The sequence below is a fragment of the Propithecus coquereli genome, unplaced genomic scaffold (genome assembly GCF_000956105.1).
Source record: "Propithecus coquereli isolate 6110/MARCELLA unplaced genomic scaffold, Pcoq_1.0 Scaffold7, whole genome shotgun sequence".
In the NCBI taxonomy this organism is placed as follows: domain Eukaryota; kingdom Metazoa; phylum Chordata; class Mammalia; order Primates; family Indriidae; genus Propithecus; species Propithecus coquereli.
In genome coordinates, this window is record NW_012153062.1 from 7,462,643 (window position 1) to 7,483,696 (window position 21,054).

Sequence of the window (21,054 nt, forward strand, 5' to 3'; positions counted from 1 at the left end):
CACCGGGTTGGTGAGCAGGTGGAGGTGCTGGGAGGGTGGTGTTCCTGCAGAGGGCATGGAAGCTCCTTGCCACTCCTGCCATACCGTGCCCTGTACATCTCTTCCATCTGGCTGTTGTTCCTGAGTTGTATCCTTTATAATAAATGGGTAAATGGGCCAAGTGCATTGGTTCACACCTGTAATCCCAGCATTTTGGGAGGCTGAGGCGGGGGGATCACATGAGCCCAGGAGATTGAGGCTGCAGTGAACTATGATGGTGTGTGGCACTGGGCAACAGAGTGAGACTCTGTCTCTAAAAAACAAACACACAAGGGTAAATGTAAGTAAAGTATTTCCTTGAATTCTGTGAGCCATTCTAGCAAATAATTGAACCTCAGGTTTTTTGATTTATAGCCAATTATTAGAAACACTTGGATTTTCAATTAGTGGGGGCAGGCTTGGGAGACTGAGCCCTTCACCTATGGGATCTGATGCTATCTCCAGGTAGATAGTGTCAGAATTGAATTGAAATACATGGTACTAGTTGGTATCTAGTGAGTTGGAGAATTGGTTGGTGTGGAAAAAACACCACACATCTGTTCTCAGAAGTGAACTATTAAGAGTGGTGTGAGTACAGAGAAAAATAAGTTGTTTTTTCCCTATACATTCATGTAGTTATTTTCCTTGCAATAATGATTGCAACTCCTCATATTAGAAACTTATTTTTCCTCTACTTCTTATGTGTTTTGCTATTCTCTCTGTATCTTATGTTCTTACATAAATTTTAACACAAGCCAGACTCTCATAAGGATATTACATCATGAAGATTAAAGCAGGGTCTGGAACATTGACTGGTAGAATAGAGGAATGACATGGATATATGATGTCTTTCTTTCAGCAGGGCTCTTGGCAGGTTCTAGCAAGATGCCCTTACAAAGATGAGTACAGTTCTGTGGGGTCGCTTTGCAGTTGGTTGAACAAGTTGGGACCCCAGCAAAGACTGTTAATATGCTCAGCTTTGCGTGGGAGTATACCTGTGAATCACAGATTTCAGCCCCGTCTTGTTCAATTTCTTAGAGATTTAGCTGAAAATGTAGAGGGCATGCATATAAAAACTTAGGGTTAGTTGTTTAGTTCACACCTGGAGACCTGGAATCTTGTCCCAGCACCATGTTTTGGAGACTATGCTGGTGAAGCTCTGACAACCATAGTGTCTGGGGAGGAGTTGAAGAAGCTGGGAATGTTGCCTTGAAGAAGTGAACAGGTGATCAAGGTCAGATGAGTCATTAAACGAAGTCTCCTCCCATGGAAGAAAGAGGAAGGAATTCTTTGGTCTGGTAGGCATGACTTAGACTAGTGAATAAAAGGTGAATCTTATAGAAAGAAAGAATGGAAATCGTCTGTCTTGGGAGCCAGTGAGGTCTTCTTTCTGGAAGGGTTCACACAGAGGCCAGCTGTGACCAGGAGTCAGAAGTCTCATGTTCTGGTCTGACCCTGGGGCTGAGTCTCTGACCTCGGGTAGGCCATTGTCCTCTCTGGGGTTTCCTCCTCGCTACTGTAGATCACGGTAGCCTACCTTACAGGTCCTGGGATCAGATGGAAATAACATCTGAACAATACCTTCTAGAGCTCCTGGGCATCGGGGGAGGCCTTTGTCAGCCCCAGCTTTGTCAGAGCCAGGAGAGGTGGCGGTCAGGAGAGGATGCTAGCTCACCCCTTGCTGAGGCAGAAAATTTCCACTGACCTGCAGCCAGGGACACCTCACTGCCCCTGGCAGCCTTGCTCTCTTCATACTGGAATGTGCCTGAGGAGTGGCCGTGAACTCCTTCGCCAAATTCCTCAGCCCTGAGCGTATGAACCTTATTGCTGCTGGCTCGGAAGACGACGACGGACCGTGTGTGGAGGCATCAGCAGGAGTCATTTCTTTTGGAAGGATCAGCTGCATCACGGCATTGCTTTTTAATTACTTCAAGATATATTCCGAAGTTGCTGCTGATTGCTTCTCTTACTTACACTGTTTGCTTTCTTGCCTCTGGAATGCACCAGTGTGATATGTCTCACTTTCCACTCTGAAAAAAATGTGCTCTATGGATAACATATTGAAAACCCAATTGTAGTTTATAGCTGTAACATGACCGAGAAGTAGATATCCAGGGACACTTGCCTAAACGTTCAGGCTGTGCTGGCGGTGGGACAGAGGCCTCTGGACTACCGTGGATTGTTGTGGTTTTGTGTGTGTGTGTGTGTGTGTGTGTGTGTGTGTGTGTGTGTGAGAGTGAGTGACAGGACTGATAAAAATGCCTTTTTAGTATAAGTGCTTTTCAGTGAAAAGATTTTACTACAGTGCTTAAGTCAGAAAGCCAGAGGAACACGTTTGAAGTTCTGCGTTGGTGAGTGGCTAAGCCTCAGCGGAGTTACACACAGGTGGGCATGGTTATCTTTTGGCAGAAAAATGGCTCAGGCGCTTTTTCTTATGCAAGTGACCTCAAAACGAGGTCAAAGCTAAATGTTCCACACTGGTTTTGCCCATGACTGGCATCAGGACATTTGGAAATTACCGCACTGAATAGCACCTCGCGGCGCCCGATGAGCAGGTGTGCAGTAAGCGGTACCTCTTGCCAGCGGCTGTGGCGTACGCCCAGCTTGTGAATGATCTGCGCAGGGCTTCCCAGGCTGCTCTCGTTCTTTGCTAAGCACTAAACCACACAATTTCTAGCATAGAAAGGGCTGTCCGTTGGGGGATTCAAACTGGGGCTCCAGTAGATGTTTGAGTGGTAGTAACAGTCAGTCTAAAGGGAAGAGCAGGATTTCTGCACTGCTGACGTTGTGAGTGATTCTCTGTTGCGGAGCCATCCTAGGCACTGCAGGCTGTTCAGCAGCATCCCTGGCCTCTACTCAGTAGATGCTAGGAGCACCTCCCTCCCAGTGGTGATAGTCAGAAATGCTTCTAGACATTGCCACATATCTCCTGGGGGACAAAACCACCCTGGTTAAGAACCCCTGGCATAGAGGAGGCTGTGAGGTGTCCACACTGAGCCTGTCCTGTTAACAGTGCTCTTCAACCTGTGGATCACTCAGTGCCCATTAAGGCAGGATTTCTCAAATGTGGCTGTTGGAATCACCCAGGGATCTTAAAACAATTCCGATGCCTGGGCCCCACCCCACAGATTCTAATTGGTCTGGAGTATGGCCTGGGCATCAGGGTACTTAGAAGCTCTTAAGGTGATTCTAGTCTTCAGCCAAGATGGATCTACAGCAATAGGTACGTCATGGAATCGATTAAGTACTTCTTTGCCAACATTTAAAAAATTATGTATGTATCATTGAATAGAAAATATCAATGCCTAGCACAATAGCTGGGTAAATACTGTTGTGTGTGTGTGTTAACATTGAAAACGCTGCTGTAAGCAGTAGAACCGTTTAACTTGCTTCTTACTCTGGCTGTTTATAACCCCTTCAGAAACTGCTCACTTTTTGCTAAGAATAAATAGTTAATGTGAAATTTAATACAAGATGTTTATGGTTCTGTGACTTGGAAATTCATGGGCCTTTTTGCTCACATTTTGTGTTTTTACCTTGACATTGATAAAATCACTTATTTTATAAATGCTAGCCAATAAAGATGGCATGCATAGTTTTACCAGCAACTAAATTTGATCATAGTACAGCAACAAGATGATTTTCCTCCTTAGTATGTGTTAATTATATATATACCATGGTAAGTTAGGTCAGTGATGGTCTAAATACATGCAGCAAAAATATGGTGCTTGCATAAATCATCCTGAAAGTTTTATTAGGATTAGTTTAACAGCCTCTTGACTTCATTATCTGTGCGAATTTGGGGGGTCTTACAAAATAAACTTATACACATTCATCTCATTGCCACGAAAATGGGAGTCATGTGGTAAAAGACCGGCAACCTTTGGCCATTCTTCTTATCTCAGAGCTCAGGAGAACGTCCACTCTCACTGTTGTGGAGGGTCTGCCAGCAGACGCTGCAGCTGCGAAAGACCTGCTAGTCATGTTCAGCTGCTAGCAGGACTTTGGGGTCTGCTTATCCTGACCCTGAAGCCCATTATAAGCTCCTGGGAATACTCACCAAGGCTTTCCCCTTGACTTAAAATTGTATTACTTGGAAGGTTGGCTGAAGATTTAGGTATCTGGAAAATAGCAGTGATAATTCTTATGATTACTGACAATGCACAATGCAGTCGTTCCTCACAAATTCTTTCAGAGTTCAGAGGGACATCCTACGTTAGTAGTTTTGCCATTATCTGGGAGGACTAGGCTTGGGATTATTTCTTGAATCAGCATTTGAAAAAAGCTGATCTGCCTATATAATAACAAAGGGAAGAGGTTTGATTGACAGATACTTGTTGTCTGAGAAGTATTTTCTCTAGTTATAACTCAGCCCTGGGTGACTGCACTGTGTTAATCGTGCAATTCTATTTCCTCTAGGTGTCTGAGGGTTCTGTAGTTCAGTTTTCATCAAGAAACTTCTCCTTGACAGCAGCAACAGAAGAAAGGAACTTCCCCCATGGAAATGAACATCTGTTGAATTGGGCCCGAAAGGAGTATGGAGCAGTTACTTCATTCACGGAACTCAAGATAGCAAGAAACATTTATATTAAAGTGGGGGAAGGTAAATTTTCTGTGGCTTCAGTTAATGACTGATTTACAGCGGTCCATTATCTTCTTTTCTGAGATCGGGTGGTTAGGGCAAGGAATCATGGAATTACAGAATGCTGGAGCTGGCAGGGACCTGAGGGATCCCTGGGTCCCCCTCTCCCCCACATCCCCTCCTTCCTTTTTTCCTTCTGAGCAAACAGGCCTGGTGATAGCCAAGCGAGCAATGGGGGTAGCATGTTGAGAGAGGAGGAGGTTGCTGTGTAGGATTCAGGGAACATCCACACACAGAAGTCAGAAGAAGCAAGTGGCAACAAGAAGGTGAGGGTGTGGGAAAGGTGGTGACAACTGATGCAATGAAGGAGTTGGCAGGATGGGTCAACAGGTGAGTCTTCCCCTTCCTGTTGTTCTGCAAATGTTTGAAGCCAGCATCAGTTTATGAGGTTGAGACATCAGTTACATTTTGGATGATAGCAGAGGAAAAGTGTTTAAAAATATTTGTTTATAGAGATGGGGTCTTCCTATGTTGCCCAGGCTGGAGTGCAGTGGCTATTCACTGGCGCTATGATAGCACACTGCAGCCTTGAACCCCTGGCCTCAAGTCATCCTCCCACCTCATCCTCCTGAGTAGTTGGAACTACAGGCACGTGCCATGGTGCCCAGCTTAAATATATTTTTAATACTAATGCCGATTATATGGACAAATTATTGGAGAAAGGAACTATACGGCCTTGATAAGGGATTGCCCATTTTAATATCCTTTCCTTGCAGGGAGTTATGAATATCCAGTGAATATCAATTTTGAAAGCCTATTTTTTTAAAAAAATTTATTATTATTTTTAGTTGAGCATATTTGGGATCCCCTCCCATAAGTTACTAGGAAATAGCAACTCTTGTGAATGGGTCCTTGTTTTAGTCAGGTGATCATGTGAGCACTACATTTCTGGTCTTCAGCATCCAGCTGCTTTCTGTTCGAGTCTACAGCTGTGATCTCCTCCCCCACAGATAGCATACCAGGGAAGGGTGGCTTATTGAATGCATGATCCCAATTCTTGTTTGGATCTCGGCTGTTTTAAAGTGTGTGTGAGACAGGCCAGGCATGGTGGCTTATGCCTGTAATCCCAGCACTTTGGGAGGATGAGGTGGGAGGATCACTTGGGCCCAGAAGTTTGAGATCAGACTGGGCAATATAGCAAGACCCCATCTCTACAATAAATTTAAAAGAATTAGCTGGGTGTGGTGGTGTGTGCCTGTAGTCCCAGCTACTCAGGAGATTGAGGCCACAGTGAGCTATGATTGTGCCACTGCACTCTAGCCTGGGTGACAGGTGAGACTCCATCTCTAAAAACATTAAAAACAAAATCGTGTATGAGACAGATAGAGCAAAGGTGGATACTGATGTCAGAGAGTGTGCTATGTGCAGAAGCCATATGAGGGGCCTTCACACTCACCCACATAACCCCACAGTAATCTCAGGAGGAAGACATCATTTATACCATTTTACAGAGGGCTTAGTGGAGGGCTAAATGAATTTGCTCGAGTTCACATTGCTACCGAGGGGTGAAGCCAGAACTCAAACCCAGGTTTCCTGACTCTTGAGTCTAATGCTTTTTACCTGATGCTGTAGTTAAATCTTAGCCAAATAAGCAAAAGCTAAAAATGAAAGTGGGCCACCTAGATGAAAAGACTTGTTCAGCTGGGGTAAAGAGAAGGGGTTTTGGACGAGAGACGAAGGCTCAAAAAGTCTAAGTTTGTTACAACACTCTCGTGGTAGTCAGGTGGTTAATAATGGAGGTCAAATCCCATTGAGACAAAATGAAAAATCTTTTTTAATAAAGGTTTTAATCCCTGGCCAGTGGGCTGCATTTTTGAAGTAGATTTCTAGTAGCATGAAGGAATGCTGATTACCCCTTGGAATTTGTTAGAGTAAGAAAATTTGTTATAATAACATTTAGAATGTTGGACTCTGTTCTCTTGACAGTGCATAAGCTTCTGTGTGCAGCAATCACCTGCTCTGAGAGCAAGGGGTTGTCACTTAACTGGAAGTGAACTTAAAGGACCTGGTGTCCAGTCCAGTAAAAATTGGTTAACTCCTTGATAACACCTTTGGAGCCCCTGAAACTTGACTGTAGCCACCTGTTGGGCACAAGTTGCTGGGCCACACCAGGGAGAAAGCAGTTGGGGAAAGTACGGTTCCTTGTTTGGGTTACTGGACCACAAGGTGATGTCATTTGTCACCATAGGTCAGACTCCACTGAGCAAGCCTCAGCAGCCACTTTGTAGAACCTGACCTGGCTCCATCCTCCTTGTTCCCAGGCCCTAAGCCCCCTCTTGCTCTAACCCCAGTGGTTCTCAAAGTGTGGTTCCCATCCCAACAGCATCAGCATCACCTGGGGACTTGTTAGAAATGCCTGTTCTCAGGCTCAACCCAGACCAACCGAATCTCTGGGGTGGGATCCAGCAGTTGGTGGTTTACTGAGCCCTCCAGGTGGTTTCGATGCTTGCTAACATTTGAGAACTGCTCTAACCTATACACCTGGAGTAGAAGAATTGAGGAGTTTCGTTCTTATTGCAACTGGCTTTGCTAACTGTGAGGCTTCGAGCAACACTGATTTACCACCGGAGTCTTGGTTTCCATGGCAGGTGTCTGCATTGCTTCCCAGGTTCATTCTCCCTCTCAGAGTGTATCATTCCAGGTCTCAAGTCATTTGCCAACCTTTTCCTGAAATACAAATAAGCATGTGACTTTTTCCCCCCAAAACTTGCCAGGTTGCTACCCAGGGATTCCCCTTTGTGGTTTCCTTTCTACTTGGCACTTGGTGTAAGTTTTGGTGCCAGACATGAGGAAAGTCACGAGGAGGGGGACCGCACACACAACAGAAAGGGATCGGCTTATCCGACTTAGTGACAATAGCATCTGGAACTGGAGCCCTTAAAAATAGCAACTTTTAAACAATTAAACCTTTCCTAGTGGCTAAACATGGGTGAATGTTTTGTTATTTGTCTCAAATCTCACATCATTGTTTGTGAATTCAGGAAACGTATTCTATATGCCTGCTACATGCCAGATACACACCAGGCACACCTATGAACTGAATATGCAGACCATAGTCCCAGGAGGGTCCTAGTCTCAGACTGGCCTGTCCCCGGCCCATGCACACATCTTCTTAATTAAATTTCAGCCCTGCCATTCAGTATCATTTTCCATCCTGTGATCTGGGGGAGGCATCCGCAGGCTGCAGCTGCGCAGTGTGCATACCTCATCTGCTCCTGGCAAAGCCCTCAGCAGATGTTGGAAGGAGGCTGCTCTAGCAGCCTGAGTCGGCAGCCTTGGGCTTTTCTCCCTGGGGGATTTTAGAGAAGCCTGCGGAGTGCAGAGCCAACACTCTCCTGAGTGAGCCTCACAAACAGGGACCTTGTGAACTGCTTTGGTCCCCTCTGTTCTAGGGGTAGTGCCGGGGGTGCTGTGGTGGCCAGAGCTGTGATGCCCAGTGTGTGCTGCCGACTTCGGCACAAGGGGGTTGCACAAGTTGGGGTGGGGGAAAGGCAATGGCAACCCCATCTTGTGCCCTCCTGGGCTGACTCCTTATTCCTGCGTGAGACTTCCATGTGGATTTGAACCCTGGCGTCCTATCCTTAAAATGAAAAAGGCAGAAGTCTGTTTTATTATAGTGCCAGGCCTCTGATTAATTACCCCTTCTGAAAAAAGCTTGCTACACCTAGAACTTCCTTGACATTGGTCCCAGCTGTCACACTGCCAGCAGTTTCTTTCAAGTTCTGTTTAAACATTTAAAGCACTGTATGGAAATCCCATCAACCACAGTGCTGTGGAAATGGCATGTGCCGTCGGGGGATTGTCCTCAGTCTCGTGGTACTTGCATCACTTTTCCGGGTGGAGGTGGCGAGCAAGCCTCAGCACAATGAGATAATGTTTGTGAAGGCAGCTTGTAAACTGTAAAGTGCCACATAAACAGTGGTTGTCTGTGTCGAGACTGTGAGAGAGAGTGAAAGTCTGCCTTCCTTGTTTCTCCCGAACTCCTACCTTTAATCTTTGGAGAATAAAGTTCTGTGAGGAGTAATTATAAGGGAATGACTAATTCTACATGGTGGGCCAGAGAATTAATGAGGTGGCTGGTTCTCCTGCTAGTTGAAACAGCAGATGTCTGAGGAGGAGTGCCCTTGGGGGTAGGCTAGATAGTGGACTCCGTGTTGAGTGTGCTGAATGAAGCACGTACCTATTGGGTTTTTAGGTGGGAGATGCTTGGTAGACAGATGACAGTACAAGTCTACAGCCCAGAAAAGGAGTCAGGATCTAGGCACAAGTCGAAGCCGCGGGAGTGATTGAGATCATCTAGGAAAAATGTGAGACAAAAAGAAGACTGAGGAAGGAGCTGAGGTTCTTAGCCTTGGTTTATATTGGGATCAACTATGGAGATTTTTAAAAAGGAAAGCTGCCTGGGCCCCGCCTGGATGTTCTGAATCAGATTCTCTGAGTTGGGGTCCAAGCAGGTGGATTCTGACGTGCACCAAAGATTGAGGACTGCTGGTTTTCAAAGGATGAGCAGAGGAGGAGGAACAATGAGGAGACGTGAAAGATGGGTCAGGGGAAATGGACGAGGACAGGCAGTATCACAGAGAACAAGAAAGGAGAGAATTCAGACAAAGAGAGGCCACTGGAGTTGGTCAAGAGGAGGTTACTGGTGACTGTAATGGGAGGCATTTCAGGGCAGTGGTTGAGGGGGTTGCAGATTAAGGCCCCTCCCTCCGGCTTATGGTTCTTGTGTCCTGCACTTGCTCAGTGTCACCATCACCCTCTTTCCTTTGAATCCAGTTATCACGTAGCTCGGGGGTTTGAAAGATTGTCCTGTGCTGCTTGACTTTCAGATCAAGTGTTCCCCCCGACGTGCAACATAGGGAAGAATTTTCTCTCGCTCAATTACCTCGCCGAGTACCTTCAACCCAAAGCTGCAGAAGGGTGTGTGATGTCCAGCCAGCCCCAGGATAAGGAAGTACACATCATCGAGTTGATCACGCCCAACTCTAACCCCTACAGGTAAGCGTGTGTGAGTGTGTGTGTCTTCTAACCTGAGAAGAGACGAAAGTAAAGATCTTCCTTGACTTGAGGTCAGGAGAGGGAAGGGAGCCATCGAGGTCAAGTGTGGCTCACAGAAGCCTTGAAGAAGGGAGTAAAGGCACCAGTGGTGTATTTTATATTCCGTGTCTGTCTCTAGATCCCGTATGTTACAGATGAGTTCCTGAAGCTGTTCGAAACTTCTGGGCATTTTAGGACACAGTCACTCCATCATTATCCCCTTTGACTAAGGCTATGCCTGATAAGAAAACTACAGAATGTGCCTTATTAACATAATTATCATTTTAGTAGCATCCTGTTTTTAATAAAGTTGTGTCCTTAGAGCACTTACGCACTCAGAACTGCTTGCTTTAAAGCTGTGTGTGTGTGTGTGTGTGTGTGTGTGTGTGTGTGTGTGTGTGTGTGTCTCTCTCTCTCTCTCTCTCTCTCTCTCTCTCTCTCTCTCTCTCTCTCTCTCTCTGGGGAGAGGCCCTCTGTGGTGACATAGCATATAGCTGTTAGGTGCAACTTGCCTCTTCCTTGTGTGTGTGTTCTCCCCGTCACCTTCCTAGCCCTGGACTGGAAATTTGACCCTCTCTGTCGAGAATAATTAGAGAATTTTAAAAAAGAAAGAAAAAGAAGGAAAAGTTAGGTCCTTCTCCCAGTTTAGCTTGCATTTCAGGTAGACTATAGTGACTTAATTCAAATTTATATTGTAGAGGGATTTCAAAATAAAAATTCTAATCAAGTTTTGATTTTAAAAATGAACAAACTACAGATCAGTTTTGGTATAAGATTCTGTCCTGTCTGCACAAAGAATTTTGTGGAAAGTTAAAAGAGAACAAGAATAGAAGCAATGTGACAAATGTGCTTAGATATTAAACCTAAGGCCTCATTGGAGTGTACCACATATTTTGTGCTTTACAAGTGTGTAAAAGCAAGATGGAAATAAAGACTTTTCCCTTAATTCAGAATGACAGAGATGTTATTGTTTAGTAAAAAATTCTGAGTTCTTAGAAGTTTGGGTTGTGTTCATCAATTTTCCAGTAATCACTTGGTTGACCATCTGTTTTCTTTATTTTAATAACTGTATATCCAGAAGTTTGGAAAAGTAAATGCAGATATGATTCTGTAGCAGTTGTTAATGGCTTAAGCAAACCTTATATAAATCAAGAAATTCTTCAGCCTTTTGCCTCTTATTTTATTCTGAAGTTTCCCTTTTTTTTTTTGTTTAACTACCATGCCTCCCTTCTCCCTGCCGTCCCCCACTCCCCAAACTGCCATCCCCTTCCATTTTGAAGGAATTTGAGCATACATAGCCAAGTTGGGAAGTTTTACATCGAAGGTGTCGAAGGTTGAAAAAGCAATCATCCTCCTTCAAAAAGTAAACTCTCTGGTTCGTTCAAGTCCATCTCAAACAGTGGCTACATTAAGTAACCACCTTTTTTTTTCCCCAAAGAAAAGAAAAACTTTAGTGGCTAATTATCAGCAGGCGTATGTTTCTATTGTTATGTAAAACTATTTTGTTATGTGAGCAATAACAATCTGTTTTGCACATGTCATTGGCCTGGGATCAACTCCAGCGTTTTAATCAACTGGCCAGACACTGGAAACATGAAGACTTGGAAGAGGGGAGATAGTTGCAACTTTCTGGCATTTAGGTCCTAACTTCGCCTTTGTTTCCCATTCGCAGTGCTTTCCAGGTGGATATAATAATTGATATAAGACCTTCTCGAGAGGATCCTGAGGTGGTCAAAAATCTCATCCTGATCTTGAAGTGCAAAAAATCTGTCAACTGGGTGATCAAATCTTTTGATGTTAAAGGAAACCTGAAAGTTATTGTAAGTTGGTCCAGCATTTCTTTGTTTTCATGACTAACAGTCACATAAGCTGTGCTTGTATGTGTTATTTTGTAAACTTTCTGCCTCTTTGGACTTTCTAAGCTCTCTCAGTGATGTTTCCCTTTGCCAAATAGGCTTCTCCTGCACGGACCACACCTCTAAATAGATACAGTGGTTAAAACATGGCCTCTGGGGTCAGGACAGACCCAGGTTTAAGTCCAGGCTCTTCCATGGCAAGTCCCTTAACCTCTCAAATTCCAGCTGTCTCATGTGTGGAATTCCTGAATGTATCAGTGTTCTTTCCAGTCAGAGTTGAGGAGCAGTCGAGGAGTTTGCAGACTAAGGCCTCAGCGTCACGGTCCTGAATATCAGCCCTTACTTTAGCATTAGGTACTTAGGGAAGGTATGGGAAACTAGGGTGACCCCAACTCACATCGTAGATTTTTCATGTTGAGTTAAATATGTGATATCAGCATATCTTTTTGCTTGCTTCTAACTTCTAAAGGTGAGAAACCACAGTGACTGCAAGGTTAGTGAGATGACAGTGGAAAAGTATCGTCCAGCCTATGCCTTAAGCCTTCTCTTTAATGAAGGCAGTGTGCTAATGAGGCTTAGCTGGTTGGCATGATAGGTGAACAGCAGCTGGTTTTCTGAAAAGTTGAATGTTGAAATTTGGTGAAATAAATCTTATCTCAAATATGTTTGGGGAATAACTATTTGGCAGAATATTGGAATGAATTATGTTGAAAGTTAAAGATCCTCCTCCCCATTTTTGAAGAAGATAATTACATATTTAGCATCTCTTGTAGGTTCAAATTTTTATGTATTGTCTTTTTTAAAAAAAAAATTGGCCAATTTCTCTTTCAGTGCCTGAATTGAATCAATCAAAGTGGGTTTTATGTTTTCACTATTTTGGGACAGGGATGCCTTTGGTTTTGGTATTATTCATTCATTCATGCACCTTCCACTGATACTGCAGTGAGCAAAGCGAACGGTTCCCTAGGCAACGTCATGGAAAAGCACTCACCAGAGGCAGCAGGCAAAGCCACGAGCACACACATCTTAATTTTAAAGTGATCATTTCTGGTTCCTGTGGGTTTTTTCCTTCAAACTTTGAGAGGATCCCAATGTGCCATCATGCGTAACAGTGATACATTAATTTTGTGTCAAGCCCCAAACCCAGCCGTGATTGTCTAAAGTCAGAGATGTTTTGATTGCCTTCCCTGGCATGGTGTGGGGGGTGTTGGTGACCTGGGATGTCTGCTGCCTTTGCTGCCTGGCACACCAACCAAATGTTTTTAATTTCAGAATAACAAAAACAGGAAAGGGAATCATGCTTTGAAAGGCAAAAACATACGGTGCGTTTTAATTCCCTGCTGGAGTTCTTGTGTAAATATTCTTTCGCTCTGACCCCTCAGTGGCTCTTTCCCTCTGAGTGTGTGTGCCTGGTCTGTGGCAGTCCTGGCGTTTGCTCTGAATGTCCCCATCTCTCATATGAATCAGAATGGCTAGATATGAGATTGCTAATCCCAATGCAAGATCTGTTTATATTCCTCTCCTTGGCCGTACTCCTGTTCCAGCCCAATTTTGGACAATGCATGACAACATTACTTAACAATTAGGTAATGTTTCACGATGTTCTTTTTTATTCTCCCAATCAGTTTTACGCTTTGTGATTTCTCAACTCCCTGTTTCAGATGTGAATTCTGACTGTGCTGTGAGGGGAAGGTACCTGCTACTACAAAGGTATAAATTAGTGCTTAGAAAGGGAGAAACGGTTTATAGAGACCTTGCTTCTAGTATTTCCTTTAGAGATGGCATGGTAGAGTGGAAGGAATCTTGGCTTCATGCCAGATAGGACTAGTTTAAATCCCATCTCCAATTGTCATTACTCCCAGTAGATAGTGGGATAACTCACCTTCAAATAATAACTCACCTTGAGAGTTATTGTGAGGTTTAGCTGAATTTGTTCACTCATTCATTCATTTGACTACATTTGTTAAGGGTGTAGAGGGTATTTCATCTAAAGCACTAGACACACTGGCCACGTGGCCTGCACGTGGTGAGTTCTCAGTTACATGTGCTACTTAATTTCTGTGAGTCTCAGGTTCTCTTTCTCTAAAAAAGGAATAGTAACGTCTTTCTCCTTATATTCTGGAGGAGAATTAAATCAGATAATATATGTAAAGCTGTTAGCACAGTGCCTGGCATAAAAAGGGGGCATGGGCAAACTTCCATAAGCAACCCGTTAAGAGTGTGTCTGTAAGAACAATAGAGTGCTTCTCTGAACAAGGTGGAAACAAAGAAAAATGTTTGCTAAAGGAATTGTAAGGAACTTGATGGAGTAAATTTGAAGAAGAGCCCCATTAAACATGGGTGGCTTGTGCATGTGTGTCGGGGGTAGAAGTGTCTGCATCGCCATGTCCGGCTCTGGCTTGTTCCTCAGGTCTGCTATGGACCACGCATAATCACTTTTATGGCAAGAAGAACCTCCAAAACAGAATAGATGGAGTAAACTTGTTAAAGGTTTACTCTTACATTATTTCATGTGAACTCAGGACTTCAAGGTTGGTGCTGGCCAAAGAACATTTTTTAAATCCCGGTGGGAATATGCACTATAGTCTCTGGCCAACCCGTTCCCCAAACACCCCCTCCCCTATACCATCAATTCTGATGCAAATATGGGGGGTGTAGGCATTTGGACTCTTTACCTAGCTCATCGTCTTTCATGAAGATGTGGCTGGGAAAGATAGTGGTAGTATTTGGAGACCTCCTTAAACACCCTCATTTGGAGTAGCTCCACTAAAGTTGGAAAAAGCCTGCAGACTCCCAGAAATACAGGGTGAGTTTGTTCAATGCTGGGAACCATCTTGCTTGCTATCGTCCCAAGCCTTGCTGCTTTACAAATGTAAAGAGGGATGTATAGCCTTTTAAGTTCTGAAGCATAATCAATATGAGATGTATAGCACCTAGATTTAATGTGGAAAGGCATAAATAGATCATTCCATATTGGTACAAAAGGACAGGTGGTAGTTATGATGACAGTGTTCTGGAAATAAGATATTTTCTCAGCTGTCCAGCAACATGAAAAACTAGGGCAGATGAGGCCAAGCAGTATTGTTTAGGCCAGTGGTGTGATTCCAGCCAATCCAAACGACACGCTGCTTTGAAAGTCTGGAAGAAGCTGTGCCTGAGAAACTGCTGTTGACTAAATGAATAAAAAAAAGTTCTCAACCAGGTTTTTCTTAGCTTCTAAAGGAAAAAAAAGTTCTAAGAACAAATTGGATCCTTCTTTACCTCCTTTTACTTTCCTTTCTTCCCTCACTTCCTCCTTTCTTTTAACCCTTCCTTCCCCTAAGGAGTTTTCTTTGAATTGGAGTTAGAACTAAAATATTCTGAATCTGTTGAGCTGAGTTTACAAACCTGGTTAGAGCTCTGTCTGGTTCCTTTGTGCGCAGTTGTTGTGACTGGCGAGTCTGGCAGTTTTCCCACAGATAAGCGCTTTGGGTAATAGGAAAATGTATGAGGTGAGATCCTTTAAGCTTTGAATTGAAATATGTGTCCTCAGCCAATATCCCACAACCAAACAGGCCAAAGGGAACTTAGAGCCTGTGAATCTTTTATGGTTTTACAGTGGGAAAGGATTAATATTTCGTTATGTTAGGGGCAAAGAGAATGGGAAACAAATGAGGAATTTAAGAAAAATGCTGCATGTATGCAGGAGAAAATCACTGGGCATGAAAATTAAAGCAATTTTCTTACGGCATGAAAATGGCATAATCTGTGTGCTGGAAGGGCTTTCCAACCCTGTTGGAGCAGTTGTTGAAAATCCGGTGCCTTCCCTGGGCGTCCCCACTGCAGCATTCAGCTCCCTCATCCCCTGACAGGATCGCCGCTGCAGGCGTCAGCAGGTGGTGTAGAAATTTACCTTCCACGTCCTGGTTACTCAGGGTCCATTTATATACTTTGCCGAAAATATTTCTATCATTTTGATTTTATAACTAGTTATCTAGTGAAAGCTAATCTTATGAGTGACTTGTATTACTGGATAAAATATTGATATTTAGAGGAACAGTAACGTAAATTAATTTTTAGAACATAGAATGTAAGCATATTCAGTTACAGAATTGGAAAATGAATACAATTACGGGATTGCTAAATTGATCATAAATTATAGATGAAATATAAACACTGGTTGTTTCATTGTGTAGAACTTAATAGTTTATAAAGACGGCATAACCTCCACACTGGAGTACAGTCACGTGCCACATAACAATGTTTCGGTCAACAATGGTCCACATGTATGACAGTGGTCCCAGAAGATTATACTACTGCATTTTTATTGTACCTTTTCTGGGGTTGGATAGGTTGCGTACACAAATACTTACCACTGTGGTATGGTTGTCGACAGTATTCAGTATGGTAACATGCTGTACGGGTTTGTAGCCTAGGAGCAATAGCCTAGGTGTGTGGCAGGCTATATCATCTGGGTTTGTGTAAGTACACTCTATGTTGTTCACATGATGAAATCACCTGAAGACGCATTTCTCAGAACATATCCCTGTCCTTAAGTGATACATGACTCATAACTAGATTGTGTCATCTTTCATTTAAACCTAGGAGTACCGGAAGTAGAAGCGTGGACATTTTTGAGCAATGTAACATGAACGTTTGTATGTTATACTTTCATACATAATTTTAAATAAAAGTAAGAAGGGAAAGTTTGTTATACGTATTTGGTGTGTGTTAATAGTTTAAACATTAGACTAACTCTAGAGTTACAGGCTAAGGTATACCTAGAATATAGCTACTTACATGTTACTTGATTATTTTTATCAATGTAAGATCCAAATGGTATGATCAAACAGCATGCATCGATGTCTGTTAATCTGCTGTTAAAAGTTTTCACCTCAGTTGTCTTAGCCCAAGGAAAATAGGGATCAAAAGAATAAATAATTCCCCCACATACAGTATAGAATCTATTTTTATTTCAGATATTAATTATTATTATTTAAACACTTTAATTTTAGACTCATCAGTGAAATTTTGCTGTTATCCTCAGGCTCCTAACAGTATTGGCTTTGGGAAAGAGAGTGAAAGATCCATGACAATGACCAAATCAATAAGAGATGACATTCCTTCAACCCAAGGGAATCTGATAAAGTGGGCTTTGGACAATGGCTATAGTCCAGTAACATCATACACCATGGCTCCTGTGGCTAATAGATTTCACCTTCGGCTTGAAAACAATGGTAAATATGAATTTTTTTTCAGTTGTATGAAAATTATCCCTGTCTTTAACACAGGTTTTTCAGTAATATAGAGTTGGTCGCACATCAGAGAACTTTGTTATAGATCATCTCTAGCATGATTACATTAAGTGATTCTCTCAGAGGCACCCAACGACCACTTATGGCTGAGAATACAGATGGGTTAAGACCGCAAAAGAGAAGGCCAGGGTCAGAGGCTGAATCTTATAGGAAAGTAGTCACGAGGACTGATCCTTGGGGTTTCTTACGCAGAATGCAGGCAGGAGTTACTACCCCAGGTTGATGGAGCAGAAACCAGAGGTTCAACAAGTTCTTGAGGTTTTCCAGAGTCTTAAGCTAGTATGACTCAAACTCCAAGTTTTCTGATCTCCAGACCTGTTCTTCACCCCATGGTACCGCTACTGAGTGTAATGCCAATAGAAGGAAGATTGGGAGTAACAGGTTCAAGTCCCCGCTCTGCCATTTATTCACTATTTAGTGAGAAGTCACTTAACCACTGAGCCTCAGATTCTTCTCTAGTGATGGGGAAAGGATAATAGGACCTACCTTAACAGGGTTGTTGTGAAGGTTTTTGTTAAAATACAAATTACAAATCCTCCAAAGCTCTGACTTCCTTTGGACTCATACATTTGTAGCATCTTTTTCAAAAGGGTAATATTGAAGGAGAGAGAATGTCCACCTGTCATCTTCACTTGCAGCTTCCACTGAGATGGATTTGACCTCAGGCGTACATCTGTTGGCGTTAGATAGTGAATTTAAAGAATACTGGGGACATTATTATTTCTTTTAAATTATTGAAAGTATGACAAAATACTGAGTATTGCTTGTATGGAAATGTCTCTCCCTTTGAAGGAGTAAGTGTGCCTAAGTAGCTCTTTCTTTTCCCCTTAGGGACTAGGTTCTAAAAGGCCAGATCACCCAGATACCTGTTAGAATTTAGCAGTCAAAGAGGAGATAGCAAAATAATAATTTTAAAATACCAATGTTGTTTCAAGACATCTTTAGAGAAACTAAAAGAATCTCTAGATTCAAGGAAAGTATTTCAATGACATTTGAATGGAATAATATTGTCCCATATAACTTACATGAATCACAGATTTTTATAGCTTATAGAACCCTAGAAATTATCTACCCCATTGGTTCTCAACCTTGGCTACACATTACAATTATACAGGGAGCTTAAAGCATAGTAATGATTGGGTCCCACCCCAGAAAGTCTGAGTTTTAATTGGCTTGGGGTGCAACCTAGGCATAGGGATATTTTTTAAGCTCCCAAAGTGATTTTTAAAAATTTTGAATTATTATGGGTACATAACAATTGTGTGTATCTTTATAGGGTACATGTGATGTTTGATACAGGCATACAGTGTGAATTAATCAAATCAGGGTAATTGGGGTACCCATCACCTCAGGCATTTATCATTTCTTTGTGTTAGGAACATTCCTATTTCACTCTTTTAGTTATTTTAAAGTATATTGCTGATTATAGTCACATTGTTGTGCTATCAAATATTGTTCCTTCTCTCTAACTATATTTTCGAACCCATTAACCATCCCCACCTTATGTCCCCTTCCCCAATACCCCTCCCAGCCTCTGGTAACTGTCATTCTACTCTCTATCTCCATGAGATCAATTGTTTTTAATAATTAGGTCCCATATATGACTGAGAACATGCAAGATTTGTCTTTCTGTGCTTGGCTTATTTCACTTAACGTGATGTTCTGCAATTCCATCCATGTTGTTTCAAATGGCAGGATTTTGTTCCTTTTTGTGACCGTATAATATTCCTTTGTGTATACCAAATGATTTTAATGTACACCAAAGTTGAGAACTACTGATCAATTCCAGCCCCTTCATTTTAAAAATTGGGAAACTGTGGCACAGAGAAGTAAGCCACTTGCCCAAAGCCATTCAGCTAGTTAGAGAGAACATCAGGACTGGAATTCAGCCTTCCAGACTCCTAATCACTTTTGTACATTGCTTATTAAAAGTAATTTTACACCTGCCCAGTGTGTGCTAATTCCTCCTGTTCTACCTCCGATGATGATGATCGTGGCCTGGCATCAAACACTGATGAAGTTTTGCCTTCCTTGTCACCACCAGAGGAGATGAGAGATGAGGAAGTCCATACTATCCCTCCTGAGCTGCGGATCCTGCTGGACCCCGGCACCCTGCCCGCGCTGCAGAACCCGCCCATCCGGGGCGGGGGAGGCCGAAGTGGAGGCCTCCCCTTTCCTTTCCCTGATATCTCCAGGGGAGGCTGGAAGGAAGGGGGAGAAGATGGGATCCCCCGGCCGAGGGACCCTGCCATCCCCAGCATACAGCTGTTTCCTGGCCCCAGAGAGCCGGAAGAGGTGCACGGAAGCATGGATGTTGCCCTGTCAGTCAAATGTGACAACGAGAAGATGATCGTGGCTGTAGAAAAAGATTCTTTTCAGGTCAGTGCAGTCTCTTACAGGGGAGAGGAGAGGCCGCCTCCTTTGCTGCCTCGCCCCAGTCCGTGTCCATTATTTCCTCTTATCTCTTTCACTTTTGAACTCCAGAGACTTTTAATACTGTTTTCTCAGTTGGATGGTTCTACTTCCCTTTGGCTGCGATTCTCACCAGTTCCTGTTGTTCTCAGTGAGGGGAGGTTCCAGATCCGTGTGTGTCAATATTTTGCCATTGAATTTCCAAGGCTAACAAACATAGTACTTGGGCCGTTGAGCGGCGGGCGGCTGGGAAGAGGCGAGTGGGGAGGGGTGTGCCGCGGGCCTCTAGCGGCCTTGACTCGGAAGACCAGGCAGCACGTGTCAGCTGTGTGCCGCAGAGACCCCCCTGTGGGCCCTCCTTCATGTCTTTGGTGGTTATTGTTTCAGGCCAATGGCTACTCAGGAATGGAGCTCACCTTGCTGGATCCTGCCTGCAAGGCCAGGATGAATGGCACCCACTTCGTTTTGGAGTCTCCCCTAAATGGCTGCGGCACTCGGCACCGGCGGTCGGCCCCCGATGGTGTGGTTTACTATAACTCCGTGAGTGTTCTCTCGAGCAAAGCTTTGCCATTTGCCAGAGCCTTGCTGCATGTTACCTTAGAATCAGTCTTAACATTTCTGTGAAAATGAGGAAGGGCATATACCCCAGGCCTGAACAAAGCCAAGTGTCACTTCTGAACAAATAGGGTGTACTTTGACCTGGAACTCTTTTGTTCTATTTGCTGTATTGGTGAGTCTTTGAAAGGAGTTGGGAGGCCCTGTTTTCTCAGCTGGAATTGGGGTGATCTCACCCAGCCCTTCCTTTCATCCCCTGATGGCAAAAGGTTCACTGGCAAGGTGATTATGACTTCTCTCTGTAGCCAAACTGCCCTGGTGCTTGTGGGGATAAGGGCCAAGGCCTTGAGCTGATGAGTAAGCGCCTCTACACAACCGAGCCAACCAGATGTGTGGTCTCTCTGGCCTTATTTGAGTCTTGCCCAGAAGTAGGAGGACTTCTCTCTCCCTTATGAATAAAGATCCAAAAAGAGAATTTAAAATCTGAAAAGGGCTTTTAAGAAAGTATTAAGTCTCTCTCTCCACCTCTAACAAAGACCCTAAATTGAGGAAAATCTCCTACCTTTGAGGTTACCTGGAGAAGATCCACAGAGTTCGTCCAGTGATCACCCATTGCGATAGCTGACCTTCACTTTCCAGAAACCCTCCTTGTCAGTTCATCTGCATCTTTTCAGATTAAACCCATTCTCTTAGAAATGAAACTAGGCAGTGAATATTAAAAGAATTTGAAACATGAAATCTCAAAAAGAACTTTAAAGTGCTAATTTTGAAGTTTGGGTTGTACTTTTGATGGTAAAAACAAGGCTGAGAGATCCCTGTGCCCACCTTTGACACGAGGTGGGTGTGTGTGTGTTCTTAGGGCTCACTCCAGCTGGGACGTGGGCTGGGGTGGGCTGCGGCTACAAGTTCTTTCTGCTGCCAGTCACCCAATATGCCTGGCAATCAGAGCAGAGAGGCTGGCAAGCAGGGCCTCTGGTCAGTGTGGTTCACGTGCAGTGGCTCTCCTGTGAGCCCAAGTTTAGTGTTCCTCAGAGAATCTTAGAATGTTGGAGCTGGAAAGAACCCTATGATGAGCTCATTCAACTTCCTCATTTAGCAGGTGAGGAAATTGAACTCCGGGGAGTTGAAAGACTTCTTAGATTTGAGGTGAGGGTCTAGTTAATGGCAGAGCCAGGATTGAATCCAGCTTCCTGACCTCTCATCCACTAATCTTTCCCTGACACCATACTGGCCCAGCTAA

The 21,054-nt window shown here is 43.6% G+C and overlaps 1 protein-coding gene across 1 annotated transcript in view; it reads left to right on the forward strand.

Annotated features, from left to right (window-relative positions):
- Positions 1-21,054, forward strand: part of TGFBR3 (transforming growth factor, beta receptor III) — a 140,073-nt gene that overhangs the window by 85,942 nt on the left and 33,077 nt on the right. The window contains exons 5-10 of the mRNA XM_012661017.1: positions 4,438-4,621; positions 9,490-9,658; positions 11,370-11,517; positions 16,580-16,769; positions 18,892-19,226; positions 19,647-19,799. Of these exons, the coding sequence (XP_012516471.1) occupies positions 4,438-4,621; positions 9,490-9,658; positions 11,370-11,517; positions 16,580-16,769; positions 18,892-19,226; positions 19,647-19,799 (1,179 nt within the window). The remainder of the gene's footprint in view (positions 1-4,437; positions 4,622-9,489; positions 9,659-11,369; positions 11,518-16,579; positions 16,770-18,891; positions 19,227-19,646; positions 19,800-21,054) is intronic.